General features: G+C 36.5%; 1 protein-coding gene across 1 annotated transcript in view; it reads right to left on the bottom strand.

Annotated features, from left to right (window-relative positions):
• Positions 1-268: 268 nt before the first annotated feature.
• The window catches only part of LOC752960, a 49,899-nt gene continuing 30,245 nt past the window's right edge, over positions 269-19,922 (bottom strand). The window contains exons 9-16 of the mRNA XM_030985955.1: positions 12,227-12,398; positions 11,019-11,495; positions 10,462-10,601; positions 8,218-8,326; positions 6,675-6,803; positions 5,479-5,681; positions 1,235-1,411; positions 269-581 (exon numbers count right to left, since the gene is read on the bottom strand). Of these exons, the coding sequence (XP_030841815.1) occupies positions 307-581; positions 1,235-1,411; positions 5,479-5,681; positions 6,675-6,803; positions 8,218-8,326; positions 10,462-10,601; positions 11,019-11,495; positions 12,227-12,398 (1,682 nt within the window). The 3' untranslated portion in view covers positions 269-306. The remainder of the gene's footprint in view (positions 582-1,234; positions 1,412-5,478; positions 5,682-6,674; positions 6,804-8,217; positions 8,327-10,461; positions 10,602-11,018; positions 11,496-12,226; positions 12,399-19,922) is intronic.

The raw sequence follows: 19,922 nt of genomic DNA, 5'->3' as shown, positions 1-19,922 counted from the left end.
CAGCACCAAACCGTCACCCTAAACAGGACCATATCGTCACCCTAAACAGGACCATATTGTCATCATTAATCAGGGCTTCCCAAAGTCCGGACCGCCGGGGAGGATCTGTTTTTTTTTTTAAACCTTAAGGGGGCCGCCCTATCTGTTTTACAAACCAAATTTAAATAATTTCGACCTAAGGATACCATGAGTACTGTGCGTAGTGTCAACAAAGTACACTTAAATAAGTACTGTGTACACAATGCAGAATGGGGGGGGGGGGGGGACTAGTGCATGACATCCTTGCTCCCCAAGCTACGCCAATGGCTAAGTACTAGATTTAAATTCATCAAATAAATCCATTTGTTTAGTAGATATTTTTTGGTGGACATGTTTCCTTGGGACGCTGTACCCATTGTCACACGGCACGGTAGTGCACGTGCAGGAGTAGCGAAAGCACAAGCTGATGAAGTTGCAGAAGATGCTGACAATCGCCACGGCAACCGCTATGATGAGAAGCACCGGGAGTTGGTCCTCCAAGAGATGTTTGCCAGAAACCAGTCCTACATTTAGGATGATTCTGCTGGCAATGCTCTCCCCAGCTGCAATGAGAAAAAGGATGAGATTACAAAAATCGTTCTTTGTATATAAATGTAAGAATGTACAATATCCTAGCTATTCAACTTTTTGAAATAATGATCAAAGTACAAGTCGTTAAAATGTTCATACATGTCTCGCCATATGTTTCACTGTATTTATAATAGGCTTTCTTAACATACTTAACGTTACGTTTTGTCTTACCCTGTTAATAAAACTTATATGAAAAGGTTAGACTTTAAAATAAAAATAAATCAATATTTTTTCTTTTTCCAAAGGTAATCTTTAAACAAAAAATATAATTTCCAGCACTACGTCCAGCATATAAACAAATACAAAAGGAGATATTAAACTACCAATTTCTTTAAAAGTTTCTTTTTTTTTACTTATTGTATTTACACGTTTTATCGGTTTCATTTTCCCAATGTGAGCACCCATTTTGTATTCAAAATAACAATAACGATAATAATAATGATAATAATAATAACAACAACAACAATACTACTAAAACTACTACTACAACTACTACAACTACTGCTACTAATGATAAAAATTAACAATCTACGGACAATCATAATTTACTAAAGTGGATTAGTGAGAAGTCTTTCTTGACTAAGGTAACTCGGCCCACTTGGATTACAAAAGAGAACTAACTTACTCTCTTGGCAAATTGTACCAGTGTAGCCTGGAAGACAAGCACATTCTCCGCTGACCGGATCACACGACCCACCGTGACCGCAGTCACAATGATAGCTACAGTCCTGGCCATACCAACCACTGGGGCAAGTCCTTGTGCAGTCTGGGGGCAAGTAGCCCGCGTCGCAACGACATCCATCTTTGGTGTGATAAAAGAATGTGAAAATCAGGCTCGGTGTAAAAATGTCAGAGGAAAAAATGTCAGAGGTAAAAATGTCAGAGGAAAAAATGTCAGAGGTAAAAATGTCAGAGGTAAAAATGTCAGAGGAAAAAATGTCAGAGGTAAAAATGTCAGAGGTAAAAATGTCAGAGGTAAAAATGTCAGAGGTAAAAATGTCAGAGGAAAAAATGTCAGAGGTAAAAATGTCAGAGGTAAAAATGTCAGAGGTAAAAATGTCAGAGGTATAAATGTTAGAGGTATAAAATAAAAACAAAAGCATGTGACAAGTTTGTTATGGTTACACCCGGGTTATATATTAGGCTTATCGAAAAAGAACAGCGAGGGATATTCTGCAGTCTTTATTTCACCGCTGCTTTATTCTCCACTTTCCCAGTTTAAATTTATTTACCTTTCGGCCCCAAAATGTGACTTTTTGCTCGATTATTGTCGAAGGAAGACGGGGGGGGGGGGGGGTATTCTTCTTCTGGGGCACGGTAACCCGGCTGCTCTCCCCCTTCCTCTTATATGCTTTGCTATATCCTTCCGAACAGTGGTCAATGCCTAGGCAGAGCAGGCAGACTAATGGGACATGGTTTCTACTCCGAGTTTCGCGCCTTGCACGCAGTCATCAGGCAACTGATAGCATTCTTAAAAGTACATGGTTATCCTACAACCTTAAAGGGAAAGTCCATCCCCAAAATAAGTTTGTTTCGATAGATGCAGAATAATAAGAAAATCAGGTGAGTGAAAGTTTGAGCAAATTCTGAATGAAAATAAGAAAGTTATGAATTATTGAAGTTGTGATCAATCAAATACAAATTGGCAACTCTGTGACTTATTATACGAGCTCTCCTTCATTTGTGCATAATATTCCATAAAATCATGTTTTCTTCGTTATTGATGACGGAATATATATTTGTTCCTTGCAGGGGGAGTATAGAAACATATTTGCAATTATTATATTTAGGGTGCATGCATGGTTGAAATTTTTCTTGAGGGAAAATGAAAATTTTAGATTTTTTTAGTACTGAGCAAATGGAAGTTGAGCTCGCATGATACGTCACAGAGTTGCCAATTTGTGTTTGATTGATCACAACTTCAAAAATCCTAACTTCCTTATTTTTAATCGGAATTTGCTCAAACTTTCACTGACTTGTTTCTCTCATTTTTCTACTCCTATTAAAACTAACTTAATTTCAGGGTGGACTTCCCCTTTAAATCGGTACAAATACCCCTAAAATAAGACTTAACTAATAAAATACAATTGGAATTACTCATGAGTATTCTTATTGTATTGTATTCAGGTATTGTAGTCTTATTGTATTGTATTGCTCTTATTTTGTGCGTATTTGTACCAAGGTTGTAGAGGAATCATGTACTTTGACGAAAGCTATCAGTTGTCTGATGATCGCTTGCGAGGCGTGAAACTCGGAGTAGCAACCATGCATGTCCCATTAGTCTGCCTTATTCAATATTGATATACCGGTATATTATGCTTTTGTATAAGCAAATGGTACTGGTACACTGAGCAAACTTCTGGGGGAAAAGATTTCTAAAATCGAGAAGTTTGGCCATGTTTTATAGGCTGAGTTGTCGCTCCATGGTGTAATCATTAAATAAAAAGAAAAGTCAGTACAGCCCACAAAATAGGAACAGATATCTATGACCCCCCCCCCCCCCCACTTCTCCTTCACTTTTGAAGATTGTTGGACATTTCAACTGCGTGGCAATGACTACTATTATATGTAATTTCCAATAAATGCATATTTCCGACAATTCCACTTTCTTGTGGGCTTGGTATTTTGATACTCTGAAAGTAGGGTCCATGCTGAAACAAAGCAGAAAGCCATGTTATCAGTGCTAACCGCACCATCACATTCCCGAAGTGCTCACGTTGCAATAAAATATTTGTCGATTACTATTGCGGTATAGAGTAGTCTGGGAAAAATCAATAAACAGCTTTGTTACTCCGATACAAAGCAGCAAGCCGCCCATGTTACATCAATTAAAGAGAAGGTTGAGTTCTGGGGAAAGGTGAACAATAATGTGTGAGCGTTTGTTATCATTCTTATTATGCAAGTGTGGAAGAACATCAAAGAAAAAAGTTATTCCCTAAAAATCTATTTCATATGACTTCATATCCCAGATATGACAAGTAACAGCTTTGAAATGAGGCCCGATAATAATGTATGCCATATGTTTGTGTAGTCCCATATCAATATCTTTCTGTGTACCAAAGATTTTATCATTTTGATGACTCCAAAACCTTGCACTACACACCAATACTTACATGTTTATGCTAGATGATCAACCTTTTCTGATTGCTTCCACACCGTTTCTTTCACAATGCAATCGCAAGACCAGAACTCAACTTTATCTTTAAATGCCAACCGCACCATCACATTTTAGAGAAGCGCGCGCTTTGCAGAGGTTCGGTTTAAATTACATCGTTATTTATAATTGTCGGAGAGTTTAAAATGGGGATGAGCTTCTGAATCGAGACGGTCTTTTACTTTTTGGAGTGGGTTTTTAGTTTTCGGAGCGACTTTTTACTTTTCGGGCGACTTCTTGTTTTTTCTCATTCTTACTCCACTTCCTTTGCCGCCATGAGGTGCTAAAAGCTTTAGCAGAGTTCGGGGCGCCCAGCCCTTATATGTAACTTTTCGTGATTCCTCGTGATTATGTAACTATTTTGTACTAAATGCACTACTCACTTTAACACTTGACTTTTGTCGAGAATTTTCATTTCTTCGTTTGGTCTTTGTTCGTCTCTGGAATGTTACACGGGCTATGTTGCAGGCTGCCACCGGCCAAACCGGTCCGTTTCACAAACATTAACACATCAACCAATTCAAAATATCAAAAAATGTTAGACATTCATTATATGCAAGCCTGATCACAACAAAATAAATTTCAAAATCTATTTTCCACATTGTATTATCCTCGGGACATGTACGAAATACAACACACAGCCATTTATAAAATTTACATTATGGAAGAAAGGAATATAATAGACTAGCCAATGCAGTAGCAGTACGTCTCAACATTCTGTGTGATAAAAGTGTTGAGATATTATGACGGCACTCATTTTTTTTGCTTGTACCTCTGACATTTTTACAACTGACATTTTTTCCTCTGACATTTTTACCTCTGACATTTTTACCTCTGACATTTTTACCTCTGACATTTTTACCTCTGACATTTTTTCCTCTGACATTTTTACCTCTGACAGTTTTACCTCTGACATTTTTACCTCTGACATTTTTACCTCTGACATTTTTTCCTCTGACATTTTTTCCTCTGACATTTTTACCTCTGACATTTTTTCCTCTGACATTTTTACCTCTGACATTTTTACCTCTGACATTTTTACCTGGCACCGAAAATCAGTTTAAGGAGAAAGACAACCTACAAAATTGTTTCTTTAAGGTATATTCAAATGATGTGGAAAACTATATCATTTTTTTTTCTTCAATTGCATGTCACGGCAAGTGGGGCTAGAATAAGGAGATATGTGCAACACTTATACATTTCTTATAAGATACAAAATGTAAAAGCGTATTACACTTTAATTTAATTCAAATATACACCATGGTATACCGCATCTTAAGTAAATGAGCTTGTATGAAGTTTTAAAGTCAAGAAGATACACATCTTCATACTGCAAATATTATTTCGATAGAAGAAATTTTCTGGTTTCCCAAGCAAATCTCTTGGACTGTTCATGACCAGTATTTTGATAAAGCCATGATTGCGTGTGGGTGACAATCTCAAAACATGAAATGAAGGTGATTATGGTAAGTAGGCATGCAGAAAAGTGTTTTTTCAACACAACTAATCAGATGAACGTCATAAAGGAAACTAGATTTCATATCAACAAGCTACCATTCACTTGGTTTGTATATTACCCCCCCCCCATACATTTATCTACAAGAATTCTCTATCTAAAACTAAATGATTTGTCTACATGAAACTTATTTTAGATAAGAATCATTTACATTTTTCTCGAAAAATAAAAAGTCTTTGTCGAACATAAATGTACATACCTCTATTACATATGCCTTGCCCACTGCAGTTATGATCTCCACATTGGAGCTGGTCACATGACACCCCATGCCAGTTGGCATGGCAACGGCACTCTCCTTGGATGCAGTCGCCATGGTTATTACAGTCTCTGGGATCGCATCTCGGCTCATGGACACAGAAAATGGTGGATACTTGCCTGGGACATCGGTAGGTAATGTCATGGCTATGTTGTAAACATAACACACTGTGATTATGCACTTCACAACTTTATTCATAATACCTGAACTATTGTAAGTCATGAATAAACTTATTAATATCTTTGTATGCACGATCTACCCCCAATGATACATTAAATGACAATCATACTTTATTTTGGTCAGTGGAATATCACTTATTTCTGTTTATTTGTTTTCTCCAAGTGATTTCTCCCTTGTAGCACTACTAGATTATACCATGGATAACATATTATTATAGGTCCTCTGTCTTATTATTTGTCCAGTTTCGTTCAAACTTTCACCTGTCTGCTTTTTTGATATTTTTCAGCTTTCTTTTAGTCAAGAGTAGTTTGTTTTTAAGGTTGGATTTTCCTTTAACCTTCAACAAAAAATGAGGAACCATTTCTAATTTCATCTGTACTACGTTGACTACAAATCTGTAATTTGATATTAAAGCTCTCTTTTCAATACCAGTACGCTTGTTTCTCTACATATCGTGATTTCTCCGTTTTTAATGGCTTTCCGAATTGGCATACAATATTTACTTCATACACTGATGTACATTTGCAACACCAAAACTATAACCACATTTACAGCCTTGTATCAAATAAAATGATAATACTAAACATGAAGCATGAGTAAACCTGATCAGATAAAAGGGGACCTAGTGTACACGGATATATCGGAGAGGACATCCGGTCCAAAACGTGATTAAATCACATACTGATATATGTGAGCCTATATGCTCAAGGCCCTGTGGTTCATAAACTTATCAATTAGGGACTTTTAGATTGAGTGGACGAGAACACGACGAACGCCGACTGATCATGCGTGTCAACGTACTTAACTGCCCATGTTGTGACAAATTTGCTTCAGCCAAGTAAATGCGACCATTTCAATAGATTTTAGCAGTTATTGTCACTTGCTTCTGATAAAAGGTTGTTATGGAACAGGGCCCAGGAATTATTGGAAGTGAAAAAACGGAGCAACCATTCACTCACCAAGGATCGGATGGGTGATTGACAATAGTTCCGTTAACCACAAAGGTTGCCGATCCACCTCCGTCAAAATTAATGGCATTTGTTACTCCGTGAGAAAGAAGCCATTTCGCAAAGGATAACAACGACAGCCTGAATAATCAAACGGAAAGCGAAATTAGAATAAGGGAGTTTACAGATACAATCTGCGCATGGGCAGATAAAGGTCATTTGTACCAAAATGGTAAAACCCACAGAGATGAATACTGGATATGCGCTCATGAAAGTTATATGTAACATTACTCATGTATGCACCAACGGTACATTCTATGATACGCAGGTGGAAGTATTCTTTTCAAGAGGTCAAACAAAAGGTATTCATGAAGCACATCTAGGACTTTGGCAGTTATTATTCTAAGATGCTCAAAGTGGAACTTCTCCGTTTGTAAAAGATCTGTGGATATGTGGTCATTTGTACCATGTGCTATCTGTAAACTCCCTTATTTGGTTGATAAACTGCATGGATGAGGTATCAAAAGCTTTTTGTGAGATTATTTGGCCCTTCTTTGAAAAAGGGAACAAAGTAAGAAGGGTTTTCCTGCAATGAAACCGACAGCAGACTGATAACAGACCGAAGATAAAATTCATTATTCATCAATTGCATTGTACCGTAATTCCTTTTTAACCAAATGTACCGGTATCACGAGCAAAGAAAGCAAACAATTCCCTTTGATACCATATGTTACTCCAAGTATTAGTTATATACCGTTTAATTTATGAAGAAAAAACAAAAAATCAGCTATATTACCGTGACAAATAATGATAATAAATAATGTTGATGATGATGATGATTATATTAAATAATAAATAATAATGATAGTAACAGATGATAATAATGATAATAATAATAATGTTAATAATGATGATGATAATAATAATGATAATAATATTTATTTTAAAAAAATTAAACAAAATAACAATGATATATTTCGAATTCTACGCAATCGTACATTTTCAATATTGTTGTAAATCCATTTATTTTCTTATATTATTCTACTATGTTATAACGATATATATATATATATATATCCGTGTTTCTATATGACTTCATCATACATTTGCTACAGTGTATATTATCCGTTGATATCATTTTCTATTGTATTTTGTTCATGTGCTTTATGTAATGCCGACAAATTGAATTTCCAAATGGACCAATAAAATTAATTGAAATCTGAATCTGAATAAACGCCATATCTCGTTTGCATCTCGAGATGCGAGTGAGAATGCAATACACATATTATGAACATTATGCCATTTCGAGCTTTTACAACTTCAGGATGTGTACTTTTTTCAGAAGTAAATTATCCTAAGCAATAATGGTAATGTTTCTTAGTGTTTCTAAGCTATACGCAGTCGATACAAAAGAGGAAAACTGTTGATAATGCAAGCGTAACAGGCTACTAGCTCCAGAAAATCTGCAATTGTTATCTATATTTCTAAGAAATTGATATTAAAGAAGTAAACCCTAAATTCGCTTTAAAATGACATTTCAACTTCTGAGCCTTACCCCCTCTTCAGAGTCTGTCCATCTATAACCGCAATGACTAATCGTCCCTTTTCATCACTGCCCACAGCTACTCTCGCTGAAAGCATGTTAAAGAATAAATCCACACTACCTGGAAAATGCAAGACATCATTCATTGTTACTATCATTCAATACAGGTTGAATGCCCAATTTGGTTCACTTTGCACACAAGTGAATGGAGAAATAACTGGAAATTGTGATCGACTTTAATTTGTTCCTATATATAGCAATTGCTCCGGGTTTTATCGTTTGAGTAAAAATTACAGGGTTTAAGAAATGCTTAGGGTTTCTATTGGGTTTTAGGTTAGGTTTAGGATTAGGGTTAGGGTTCGGCTTAGGTTGAATGTTGGGTCCAGGGTCAAAGTTATAAATTTGGTTTGTGTAGGAAATTGACATACAGAGGCAGTAGATCTTGTTGCAGGAGTATGTCAAGCAAGTATCAATTTTGGTTTGATAACATATTCACATTTGGTGAAGCACTCAGTAATTGTAAAAGAGTTAGGCTTATGGTTAGGGTTTTAAGCAAATTTACAAAAGTTTCTTGCTATGGAAATGGCTGTCCGTAACAATTAAAAAGAGCTTCATGTTGCGAAAGTTTATTGTTTTTGCAGTACGGTGAGGTGATGTGCAATTGGCCAAACAAATGCTTGTAGATTGTCTCCATTGTTTGTGGGAACTCTTTTAGGATTTGGTTTTGTATTAGTGTGATTTTCTCGCAGCGATTTTAAAATATTTTATTGTTTTGTACCAGAGCTCTTTTTCAATTTACCAAAGCACTTTCAGAGCTTCCGAGAGCTAAATCACTCACCATTCCTGTATATTTGTTCACTCTTTATATCACACAAAAAATTACACCAACAAATCGAATATACAGGGGTTCAGGGCAATTTGCCCCCTTGGGATTGAGATATGGTTAACTTCAAGTTAAAATGTTGTCAAGTAATCTGGAAATCTGAATATACGTTAACATCAAATGTATAATTGCTTTTTACTTCATGTTTGGAATAATCGAAGCTAGTAGGATTCTCCACTTGAGACAATCATCAGATATAATAAAATCTTCAGTTATAAGTGAAGTATCACATAAAATAACTTGGCCTTTCCAAATACAGTAATAATAATAATAATTATAATAATGATAAAAATAAAAATACTATTAATAATAATAATATTAATAACATTACAAATATTATTCAAATTCAATTCAAAATCATTTTATTCTTGAACATCAAATAAAACATCAGATTGTACATTCGTAAATAATTAAATTTGAACAAGAAAAGGAGGAAAACAAAAAAATATACACTTGAAAATAGGAAGCCTCCTTATTATTATTATTATTATTATTATTATTATTATTATTATTATTATTATTATTATTATTATTATTATTATTATTATTATTATAATGATAATAGGCATTTCTATTGCGCCATCTATATAGAACTTCTATTCCAATGCGCACAAGGAGAATAGATAAGACATAATAATCTGAATAAGTGCCATATGTCAAGAATTGATTTGAAAGGCAACATTTCAACTTGGACTTGTAACTTTCTAATGAATTTAAAATTTCAGCTCCAGAGGTAAATTGTTCCACAGACAGTGTGCTGGGGCCAAGAGAGACCTTTCGCGGCAGGCGACTTCTTGTACTTGGGATCTGAAGGAGATGTTGATGTGATCATCTTAGAATACGAGAAGGTATGATTATATCTTGGTGTGAATCCATTTACAACTTTCCATATCTGGTGGAATATCTTAAATTGTATGCGCTTGAATAGGCAACTAGTGCAGCTTCTGAAGGGAGAGTTAATTATGTTCAAAATTAGATCTCCAGCATGATAGAGTATTGGCAGCTCTATTCTGATCAAGGTGATCGTTTATCGAGATTATGTGGTGAGGCCATGCCAATGTCAAGTCGGGATGGGATATTATAAATGCATGTAGATATAAGCATAACAGCATTACTTAGTCCCATATCCTTCTGCAAAGCACCCACTCTGTACTTTTTTCTTTTGAACGCAATTTGAAACAGCCCTATAAACAATAGAGAAAAAATTATGTATTGAGATAGATAATTTAGTTGTGACACACGCATGTGTACATAGGGCCTACTCAAAGGTAAATTCAAGTAGCTCTAAATAGTTGCCTCCCAAATTCAATCTCAATAAACGCGACTTCTTGTGTAACTATCTCTAACTCTTACAAGCTTTGTTTATAACATACTTGCTTCCTCTGTGTCTCCACATTCTGCTTTCTTGCTCTCTTCTACATATATTTCACCGTCTCTTAGCAACCATCCGACTCCTCCTACCAGCTGGATAAATGGATTCTCTGTTTGTAATACATTTTCTTCTGATAAATACCTAGATAAAGATAACCATATCAATCTTTGGTTTGTTACTGTTTAAATCTGCAAGTGAAGTCAAATTTAATCTAATACATCAGTAAAATCACAAATCATTTCCCAAAATAATCAAGATTTAAATCAGTGACATAGACCACCTTTGACTTTTCCTCATCAATGGAGGTACATATTGCCTAAATTTATTAATCGCATTTGGTATCGCTTTTATTAAAGCACAACCAGGGACGGTAATTTGAAAACTCACTTTGGACTTTCCTTTTAAGATTCCTTCTTTTGAAGTCTGCAAGTTAATTGAGCACTAACATACCTCCAATCTTGTATTCTGATAGTTCTACCTTCATTAGTCAGAAAGATTATTACTCATCAATTATTGTGTAAACGAGATAGCTAAAAAACAGTGCCTTCTAAATCTCACCCAAAGACAAGTGTCCCATCAGCTCGGATACCCAAATGGGCATTCTGCAATCCTCCATTTGTTTGGACAAGCCTCCCATTGCTCACAACATTTCCATAGCATGCTCCGCTTCTCGGGTTGAAGAACCCAGCATTGACGGCCACCAGGCAGTTATCCTGCTTTGCAGTAGAATCGACAGTGGCCCTGTGATGATTGGTGCAACCTCCTGAATCAAAGGGCTCCAGGACTGAAACTGTCCTGGCAGGACTGTTCACCCGCACGATGTGTCCCGGAGCTCGCTCTCCGGATGGGAGGTCATCGTAAAAGTAGTTCAGATCGGTTATGGGGTAGGGGACTCTTCCCTTCTGGTCCCAGTGGTGCGCTTTCTGCGTGTGATGATCCACGTTGCCATATTTGATCTCTTGACAAACCTCTATCTGTTGATGGGAGCCATTTTTGCCAAGCTCGTTTGGTGTAACAACATCTTCACAGGGGGACCTGTAAAAGACACAGGTTTACACAATAATCGGGTGATCAAAGTTCGCCGAGATTAAAAGAAATCTGATATTCGATCTATGATATATATAATTCTCACAAATCTATTTAGTTCAATTATTACCAAATAACTAGCAACATTTCGACTACAAATTGATGCAACTAGAAGATTTATCGTCAAACAAATTCAGAGATAGCGCAATCTATAAATTCGATGTTGGATCTGACGAAAAAGTCATAAAACAACAAGACCTTATTTTGCGCACGCAAGTGTATAGCTGATTTTACTTAAAAAGCTAGCCATCAAAATAGATAATTGCATATTTTCCAGGCAAAATATCACCCACTCAGTTGGTATTAATTTCCCCTAAAATGTTGATGACATCTTCTCTCGATATGAAGATCCCTAGACCCTTGATGGTAATTCCAACTGTTTTTCAGAACAGACGCAAAAGACAGCAACATTTGCCGATCTTTTATCAATATTTTCATTATTTTCACATTTTTGATGGTCTGTTTGCATGAGTGATATGTCCTGTTCGGTTCTAGATTGTGGGCGCCTGTTAGTGTCGAGCCCTGATTAATCGTAGAGAGTTGGAGGACAAAACTGATGAAACTTGAAGAAAAACAAATCATCATCATATTTCTTTCCATCTTTATCTCGTGTTTTCTTCTTTCCGCATTCAAATGAGGGGACTGTGCCCCTTTCTCGTAGCTACGCCATTTATTATTACCAAAATGCCAATGGGACAAAGAAACATAGATACACCATCAGAGAGACGATAGCTGTGAAGTGAAAACATGGATTCCTTCCGCCAGACTCCATCCTGCTCTTTGGGGGATTCCGATGATATTCTGATTCATGGACAACCATATCAGATGGGATGCAATCAGGACTCGTACAACCTGTGAAGAAAATGGAATATAATTTGCGTATATAAATAGATTTTCAATTGGAATGTTGTGCACTTCCAAGAGTCAACGACTTGCGGATCCAGGCCCGATGTCATATTCAAACGTCCTCTCTTTATTTACATTCAATAGTGTTACCCTTAAATTGAAGTGCTTGTAAAAGATTTAATTATCATAAGTACTGTCGTAGTCTGTCAGGGGGGGGCGTAAACAAACAGGCAACAAACACCAAGTAGTAGGCCGAGTCAATTTGTATTGGCTATCTGAAATAAGGGGGACAAAACCCCCTACTCTTAATTGGCCGAGAAATTATACAGCATACACATAATTAAGCACAGGTTACATCAACCTTCTTTCCAGGGAACAGACATCACCTATCTCAGGTCTCTTACTGTAGACCTCCTCACCAGTGGCTAGCTAGTTACACACATCTGGGGGCGTTCACAAAACTTGTCATCAGTGACAAATGACAATTTTTTTTATAAACTACTGAAATGCTTGCTTCTGATTGGTTATCAGCAGATTTGTCACTGATTTTTGTTATTTGTCATTGAAAAAAGGCTTTGTGAAACGCCCCACCCCACAGGTTTCACTCACTATGAACTATTATGTAAAAATGTGTAGAACAGGTGTCACATGCATATTCACCTGTTCTACACATTTTTACATAATAGCAGTGAAGGGATGTTTCTTTGTCTACCTGAGAAACTGTATATTTTGTCCGCTTTCATTGTCTGTCATGTTCATAGTGACTGCAGACCACCTCATCAATTACCATTGTCTATCGGTCACTCCCGTTACTGCAGACCTTAAAGGCACTACACTGTCGCTCATATAGTTGGAATGTTTTTTTTTACCCCAATTTATGGAATTATTTTAAAAATGATTTATTCCTAATAGATCTAGATAATAGTATACATTTTCAGATTTGATTGAATAATAATAAGCCAGTGTTTGTTTTGCGTGACTGCTAAAGCATGTGTATGATAATATGCTTATCAACTAGGGGACCTACGCCCTTAAGTCATAAATGACAGTAATGAGGATTAATGCCCCACAAAAAGGCACTAATATAGCATATCGACACGGTTTTGATCCTGGGGTCTCACAGTTACGAGGCCATTGCTTTGTCACGGAACCATGAATGTACGCAGCGGGGGCTAGGGTAGGGGGCAGTTCCCACAAATAAAAAAAATGAAAAATAAAATGCAATAAATTTTCGATAATTCATTGAATTTTACCCCGGTATCTGAATTTCAAAGAGAAAATCACATTTCTAGAAAGTTGGGTTTCTGCCCTTTCATATGACACCTCAATCAGGAAAAATGACTTTTTGTTTTCCTCTCTTCAAATTTATTTTAATCACTCATGCGTGAAATATGCATTATTATCTGTTTCATCAAATGAAAGAGGAGGATCTAAGCTTTCCAAATATGTGTCATTTATCAATTATAATTGTGATTAAGTTATGATGAAACATCGATAATTCTCGGTTTCGTTTTATCTGGGACGCATTGTATAGTGTTTTCTTCCATAACAGAAATAGAGACAAAAACAGACACCAAATCAAGGAATTATAAAAATCGAATAGATGCTACAATAAATTAACCAAATTATACTTTGTAGGCACATGCCATGAATGGTTAACGGTCTTTCACCATGCCATTCATGAGATAGGTGCTCAATAGGTGCTCTAGCACGCTACGCGGTAGATCAATTAATAACAATAACGATTTAGCCTTATTTACCAAGGGTAAATATGTTTTGTTAAGGTTTTATTTTTCAAAGCAAATGCCAAACTTTAGAGAGAATTGAATCAACGGGGGAGGGAGGCTCCAATCTGCCCCTAAATTCGCTTTTCTGTTCACTCATTTTAGAAGAGCTTAAACTTGGTGGGACAAACCACCGGGTTCTGAGGTTCTGAGATTTGCCATCAACAACATTATTTACTTGCCTACATTTTTACTTGTATTTTCCGTTTGAATATTGATAATGGTGTCATTCCACAACTTTGGAAGTCGTCAGTTATTATTCCAATTCCTATCATTAAGAAACCCAGCAAGTTAATAATAACTAGACTTTAATTCGTCACTTTGACGAATTAGGTGATACGTATGCTAATGATTTACATAATGAAGAATGCATTTTCACGATGTCATATTTTTATATAAAATGCTTCTCCCATTATGATCTATCCATATGTCAAGTTTCTACTGTTTAGCCTTGATAATTATGGATGTATGGAAGATATATTGAGACAATTTGACCATTGACCCTAATTAACATAATGAGGCCTACACATACACATTACATATTCCGTGGTAAGAATGAAGTAAGCGAGGGAAAATGAAGGCAATGACAAACAAGTGAGAGAGAGAATATGGCCGGGTTCAAATTAAGTGTTCTTTAAATTATTAGACCCAGTACTGAGGATCTTTTTATCTGCCATGTTTTTGTTATTTGATGGCTTTTGACGCTACATAAAAATGCCGTCTTTTGTCTCCAAATATTGTTTAAATAGCATTGTAGAGACGCTGAACACTAATGCAAAGTCGTAAGCCATGAGAATGTCAATTTATATCTCGTTCTGCTAAATAACCAGAACAATAGAATCAAGTGGAATCAACTTTTAAACGAATTTATCATGAGTTCTGAAATTTCAATTTGTTATTGCACGTCATAATAGTATTAAAGAGCCGCAAGAGCGAACGATTGTCGCTAAAATTCAGAAATTGTTGCTTAGATTGTTTAAATTACGAGGAGACATCAAGCTACATAGAACTATGATCGACACACATGATATTGTTTTGAAAACAGTCTGAAAAATTGGAGGTAGAATGAATAAGAGATAATTCGGTCATGTTAACAAGTGCATTATGTCCATGTTAATCCCCTAGTTCCAAAATCATGATTGTATTCTCTATTTATTTCTCCTATATAATTTATTTCAATTTAAAATAGAAATTCTAATGTTCCTTCTTTTGGCTTGATAATATTTCAGCAACGAATTGACAGTTTTGGTAGACATCTTGGATGTATCATAGCAATAAATTCTTGGCACATGACGTATTGTGTGTACGATAATTATGATCAGAAGAAAAAGCATGCAAATAACTATAAGAATAATAACATTAACACACACTTACTATAATATTGATTATAATTACGATATTTACTATAATTATAAATATAACAATGATTATAATGATACTGCTGCTATTACTACTCCAACTACTACAACTAGGAAGCAGAAGATGAAGAAGAACGGGGAGGAGGAGAATCGTTTCAGCGAAATTAGTGGTTATATTCTCTATATATGATTGAGGCATACACTCAAATTTAAATCATAATCAAACAGGCATCTGAAGTTTTTAGATGCTTACTATTTGCTTCATGTTGTTGAGAATCGCCCCGGCTGGATCGCACCCTGCTTCCCTGAATCAACAAACTTTGAGAAAAGATTTTTGTCTCCCTTTAATTGAAAGTCGTTTTACAAACTTTTTACCATCGAATAATACCCGCATTTATTCAGCTAAACTTGACACGAGGTTATTTTCGGCTAATTGTTTATCGTGTATTTTGTAAAAAGATACAAACCCTCGTGTAATTTAAATAACGTTGGAAATTTGGAATTGAATTGGGGCCTTGAGCACTTAATGGCCAAATGAGACATGATATCATATCTCCAACTCATACTCTATCTAAAGATGAAGACAAAAATGGCAGTCCTTATTCATCCCGATGTACTTTTTATAGGCATGTTTTTGCCCATATATGCTATGTAATACATGAACTAGCACGCACGGATATTTATCTTCAACGGACGCTCATTCCATTATTGATAGTGATAAAAAGATGAACATGGTATCAAATTGTTCAGAAAAATATGACGAATATCTTACGAAAAAAAAATTGAGGGGTAATTATTTTTCGTTCGGCCGTGACGAACGAAAACGCGCAAAAATGCGTGTTTTGCGCGATTTTTTATGAAATGCTTATAATGGCCTGAAACGTATGCAAAAAAAATTTAAGACGATTTTGAACAATTTAAAATTTTACGCGCGCGTTAACGCGAGCACAAACGCGTACGCGCATTTTTGCGCGCATTTATTGACCTGAAATTGACCGGACGGATATTGATCTTAATCCTGATAATTATAAATGAGAAATTAGTTTCCGTTATGAAGATATGATCATAAGTTGATTTTCACGAAATGGCGCCTGGATGACGTCACGATATTTTTTATTCTCTAAAAAGTCACGCAGTTCTAAGTTAGACTAAGATCTATCATCATGGCAAGTTTCATGACAATGGCTTTATTCAGTCTTGAGATATCCTGCGAACAAATTCGAGGAAGAATAATAATAAACTAGAATTTAATTCGTCACGAGGACGAATAAGGTGGTCTGTCTTCAAGTCTTATGATAGATTATAATATTTACTGTATTGAGAAAGGGAGAAGTTATATAGACATGTAAACAATGATGATCATGACGATGATCATGATGATGCTGATGATGGTCATCATCAACAGACCATGATGACATCTGATTGGAAAAATGAGGGGACATTTAGATAGCATATAGTCTCAGCTACAACATACTCCAAAATCAACAAAAACCAAGCGAAAATAACGGCGATATTGCTCGCAAAAGACAGGAATGTAGAATCCAGATTTGACAAAAAAGTCATCTCCTATAGGGATTAAATGCAAAAAGTGATGGATTAAGTGGAAAAAAAGGATAATAATAAAGTACTTAGGGTTGTTTATTACATTATTTGTAGCCTATAATCTAGGCGGAGTGCCGAGCTTTTTTCTTTGCTGCTAGACTAACCTTAAGCAGAACGAGCTGAAGCAGAGACTACGAACCGTGAGCCAGCGGCTCACCGCCTATAATCACTGGTCTAGCTTTAGTCGTTGTTTTTTTTATTATCGACCATGAATCCGTGGCAGTTTTTCGTACGAAAAAACCTCATGAATACGAAATGAACTCAACCAATCAGAAACACGTATGGAGAAGAGTCTATGCATATGCATATTATAAATCACGTGACATTACGTCATTTTCTTCATCCAAGATGGCGGGTAGTTCATGCGACGACGATCTTCTGCGAGAAAGTTTATCATATGCGGCCAACAAACTAGGCATTCCTAATGGAAAATTCAGAGAACTGCAGGAATCCGCTATTCGTAGCGTTATTGAAGCCGGCAGGGATATTTTTGTTGCATTACCTACTGGTTTTGGAAAGAGTGCAATATACCAAGCAATCCCCTTGTGCAGTGATTTTCTACGCGACCATTTGGTAGGGCTGTTGAATGATTCATAGATCCGCCATTTTGAATATATATTAATATTGATTAGCTAGACCAGTGATTATAGGCGGTGAGCCGCTTCGCGACTCACGGTTCGTAGTCTCGCCGTATCAGACGTTCTGCTTAAGGTTAGTCTAGCAGCAAAGAAAAAAGCTCGGCACTCCGCCTAGATTATAGGCTACATTATTTGCGACTCTACGTGTTTTAATAATCAAAGGAGATGGTACAGTGAAAGGTCAAAAAGAAAACAAAAGTGAAGACAAATACTGTTGGAGACACCCGGACTCGAACCATGGATCTCGAGGATAGAAGTCAAGTGCGTTACCGATATACCAAAACATTTCCCATAGCGATTATACACATAAATGGTAAATGGAATTCTCAAATCTTACTTTGCAAGTGAAATATGAGCATAATTCCGGCATCTGATCGAAAATAAAAGGCATACATGTGATAGCTTATTGTCTCAGCTACAACATATTTGAAGCTCAGCGAAAACTAAGCTAAAATGAAGTAGATATTGCTCGCGAAAGACAGGAGTGTAGAATCCAATTTTAAGAAAAGGTCATGTCCCATAGAGAATACACGCAAAATGTGAAAAATTGACATGCCTCCTTTAATCGCCAAAATACGCCATGATGCCTTTGTCAAAATGAAAAATTGTGGGCATTATATTTGTAGAGAATTGTCTCAGCTAGAACATATCACAATTTGAAAGAAAATCGATCAATATTCTCTAACACTCTCCCTGGTTGAAGTATCGGATTCCCTTTGGCTGCCCTCAACTTTACCAATTGTCAATTTGCCAATTATCATCTTCGTAATCTTCGCGCTATAAGGAATTTTTTAACCCCCCAAACAACTCAACAATTGACTCATGCTTTTGTAACATCTCATCTCGATAACTGTAACTCTCTCCTTTATGGACTTCCTAAATACCAAATTCACAGACTACAAAAGGTTCAAAACGCAGCTGCCCGCCTTGTCACTAAATCTAAACGTTCGACCCATACTACTCAAATACTCAAGAACCTTCACTGGCTTCCAATAGAACAGCGTATCAAATATAAAATTCTACTACTCACCCACCGTTCACTAAATGGATCAGTCCCTGAATATATTTCCTCTCTTCTTACTATCTCTTTAAGTTCTCGTGCAGGTCTTCGTTCCTCTAATTCAACAAATTTAACACAATTAAGAACAAAGAGGAGTTGGGGAGACAGAGCTTTTACAGCTGCTGCACCCCGGTTATGGAACTCCCTACCCCATTCAATCAAAATGTCAGCCAATCAAAATGTGTTCCAAAAACAACTGAAAACCTATCTAATGTCTGAATTCCTTAGTTAAGACGTAGTGTATTTCACAATCTGATGTTATAACGTTGTTGAATTATATTTAATTATGTTAAATTATTTTCGTTCAATGTACTTACCTTGTTAGGCGCCTTGAGCATCTCTTGGGGTAGATATGTGCGCATTATAAATGTTATTATTATTATTATTAATCCGGGTAACGAAACCTTTTTTGTCTACCAGCACAAATGCACATACACACTAGACTTTAATTCGTCACCTTGACGAATTAGGTGATACGTAATTATGCTCATGTGTAGCATAAAGAAGAACGCATTTTCACGATTTCATCTTTCGTTATAAAATACTTCTCCCATTTATGGTCTATCCATAAGTTAGTATGAAGTCTACGTATCACCTATTGATTTCGTCAAGATTTTTATTATTAGGTGATTATATTCAACTGCGTAGGGCAGAGGGAGACAGAGCAATAGAATAAGAGGGAGGCAAGGCAAGAGAGAGAGAGAGAGAGAGGCGGAGAGTGAAAGAGTAGAGAGAGAGAGGGGGAGAGAGGGTGAAAGAGTAGAGAGAGAGATATAGATAGATGCAGAGACAGACCAAAAAAAAATGAGAGGGGCAGAACATGAAACTAATACCCCATTCACAGTGGCCTCAAACACCGCGACAGCAGCGGGACTGTCCCGCTGCTGTCGCGGTGTTGTCTTCAGTGTGAAGGCTCGGACCCGTTATAAACTATCGCGGGATAACACCGCCTCGCGATAACGCCGCGACAAACTATCGCTAGGTTCGCCTAGCTACAGCAGCGGGACAGTCCCGCTGCTGTCGCGGTGTTTACTCAGTGTGAAGGCTCTCCGCTATAACACCGCGACAAACACGTGTGATTTGTTTAC

The sequence above is a fragment of the Strongylocentrotus purpuratus genome, unplaced genomic scaffold, assembly GCF_000002235.5.
Source record: "Strongylocentrotus purpuratus isolate Spur 01 unplaced genomic scaffold, Spur_5.0 spur5_scaffold_15, whole genome shotgun sequence".
Classification (NCBI taxonomy): domain Eukaryota; kingdom Metazoa; phylum Echinodermata; class Echinoidea; order Camarodonta; family Strongylocentrotidae; genus Strongylocentrotus; species Strongylocentrotus purpuratus.
This window is presented reverse-complemented; position numbering and strand designations above follow the sequence as displayed.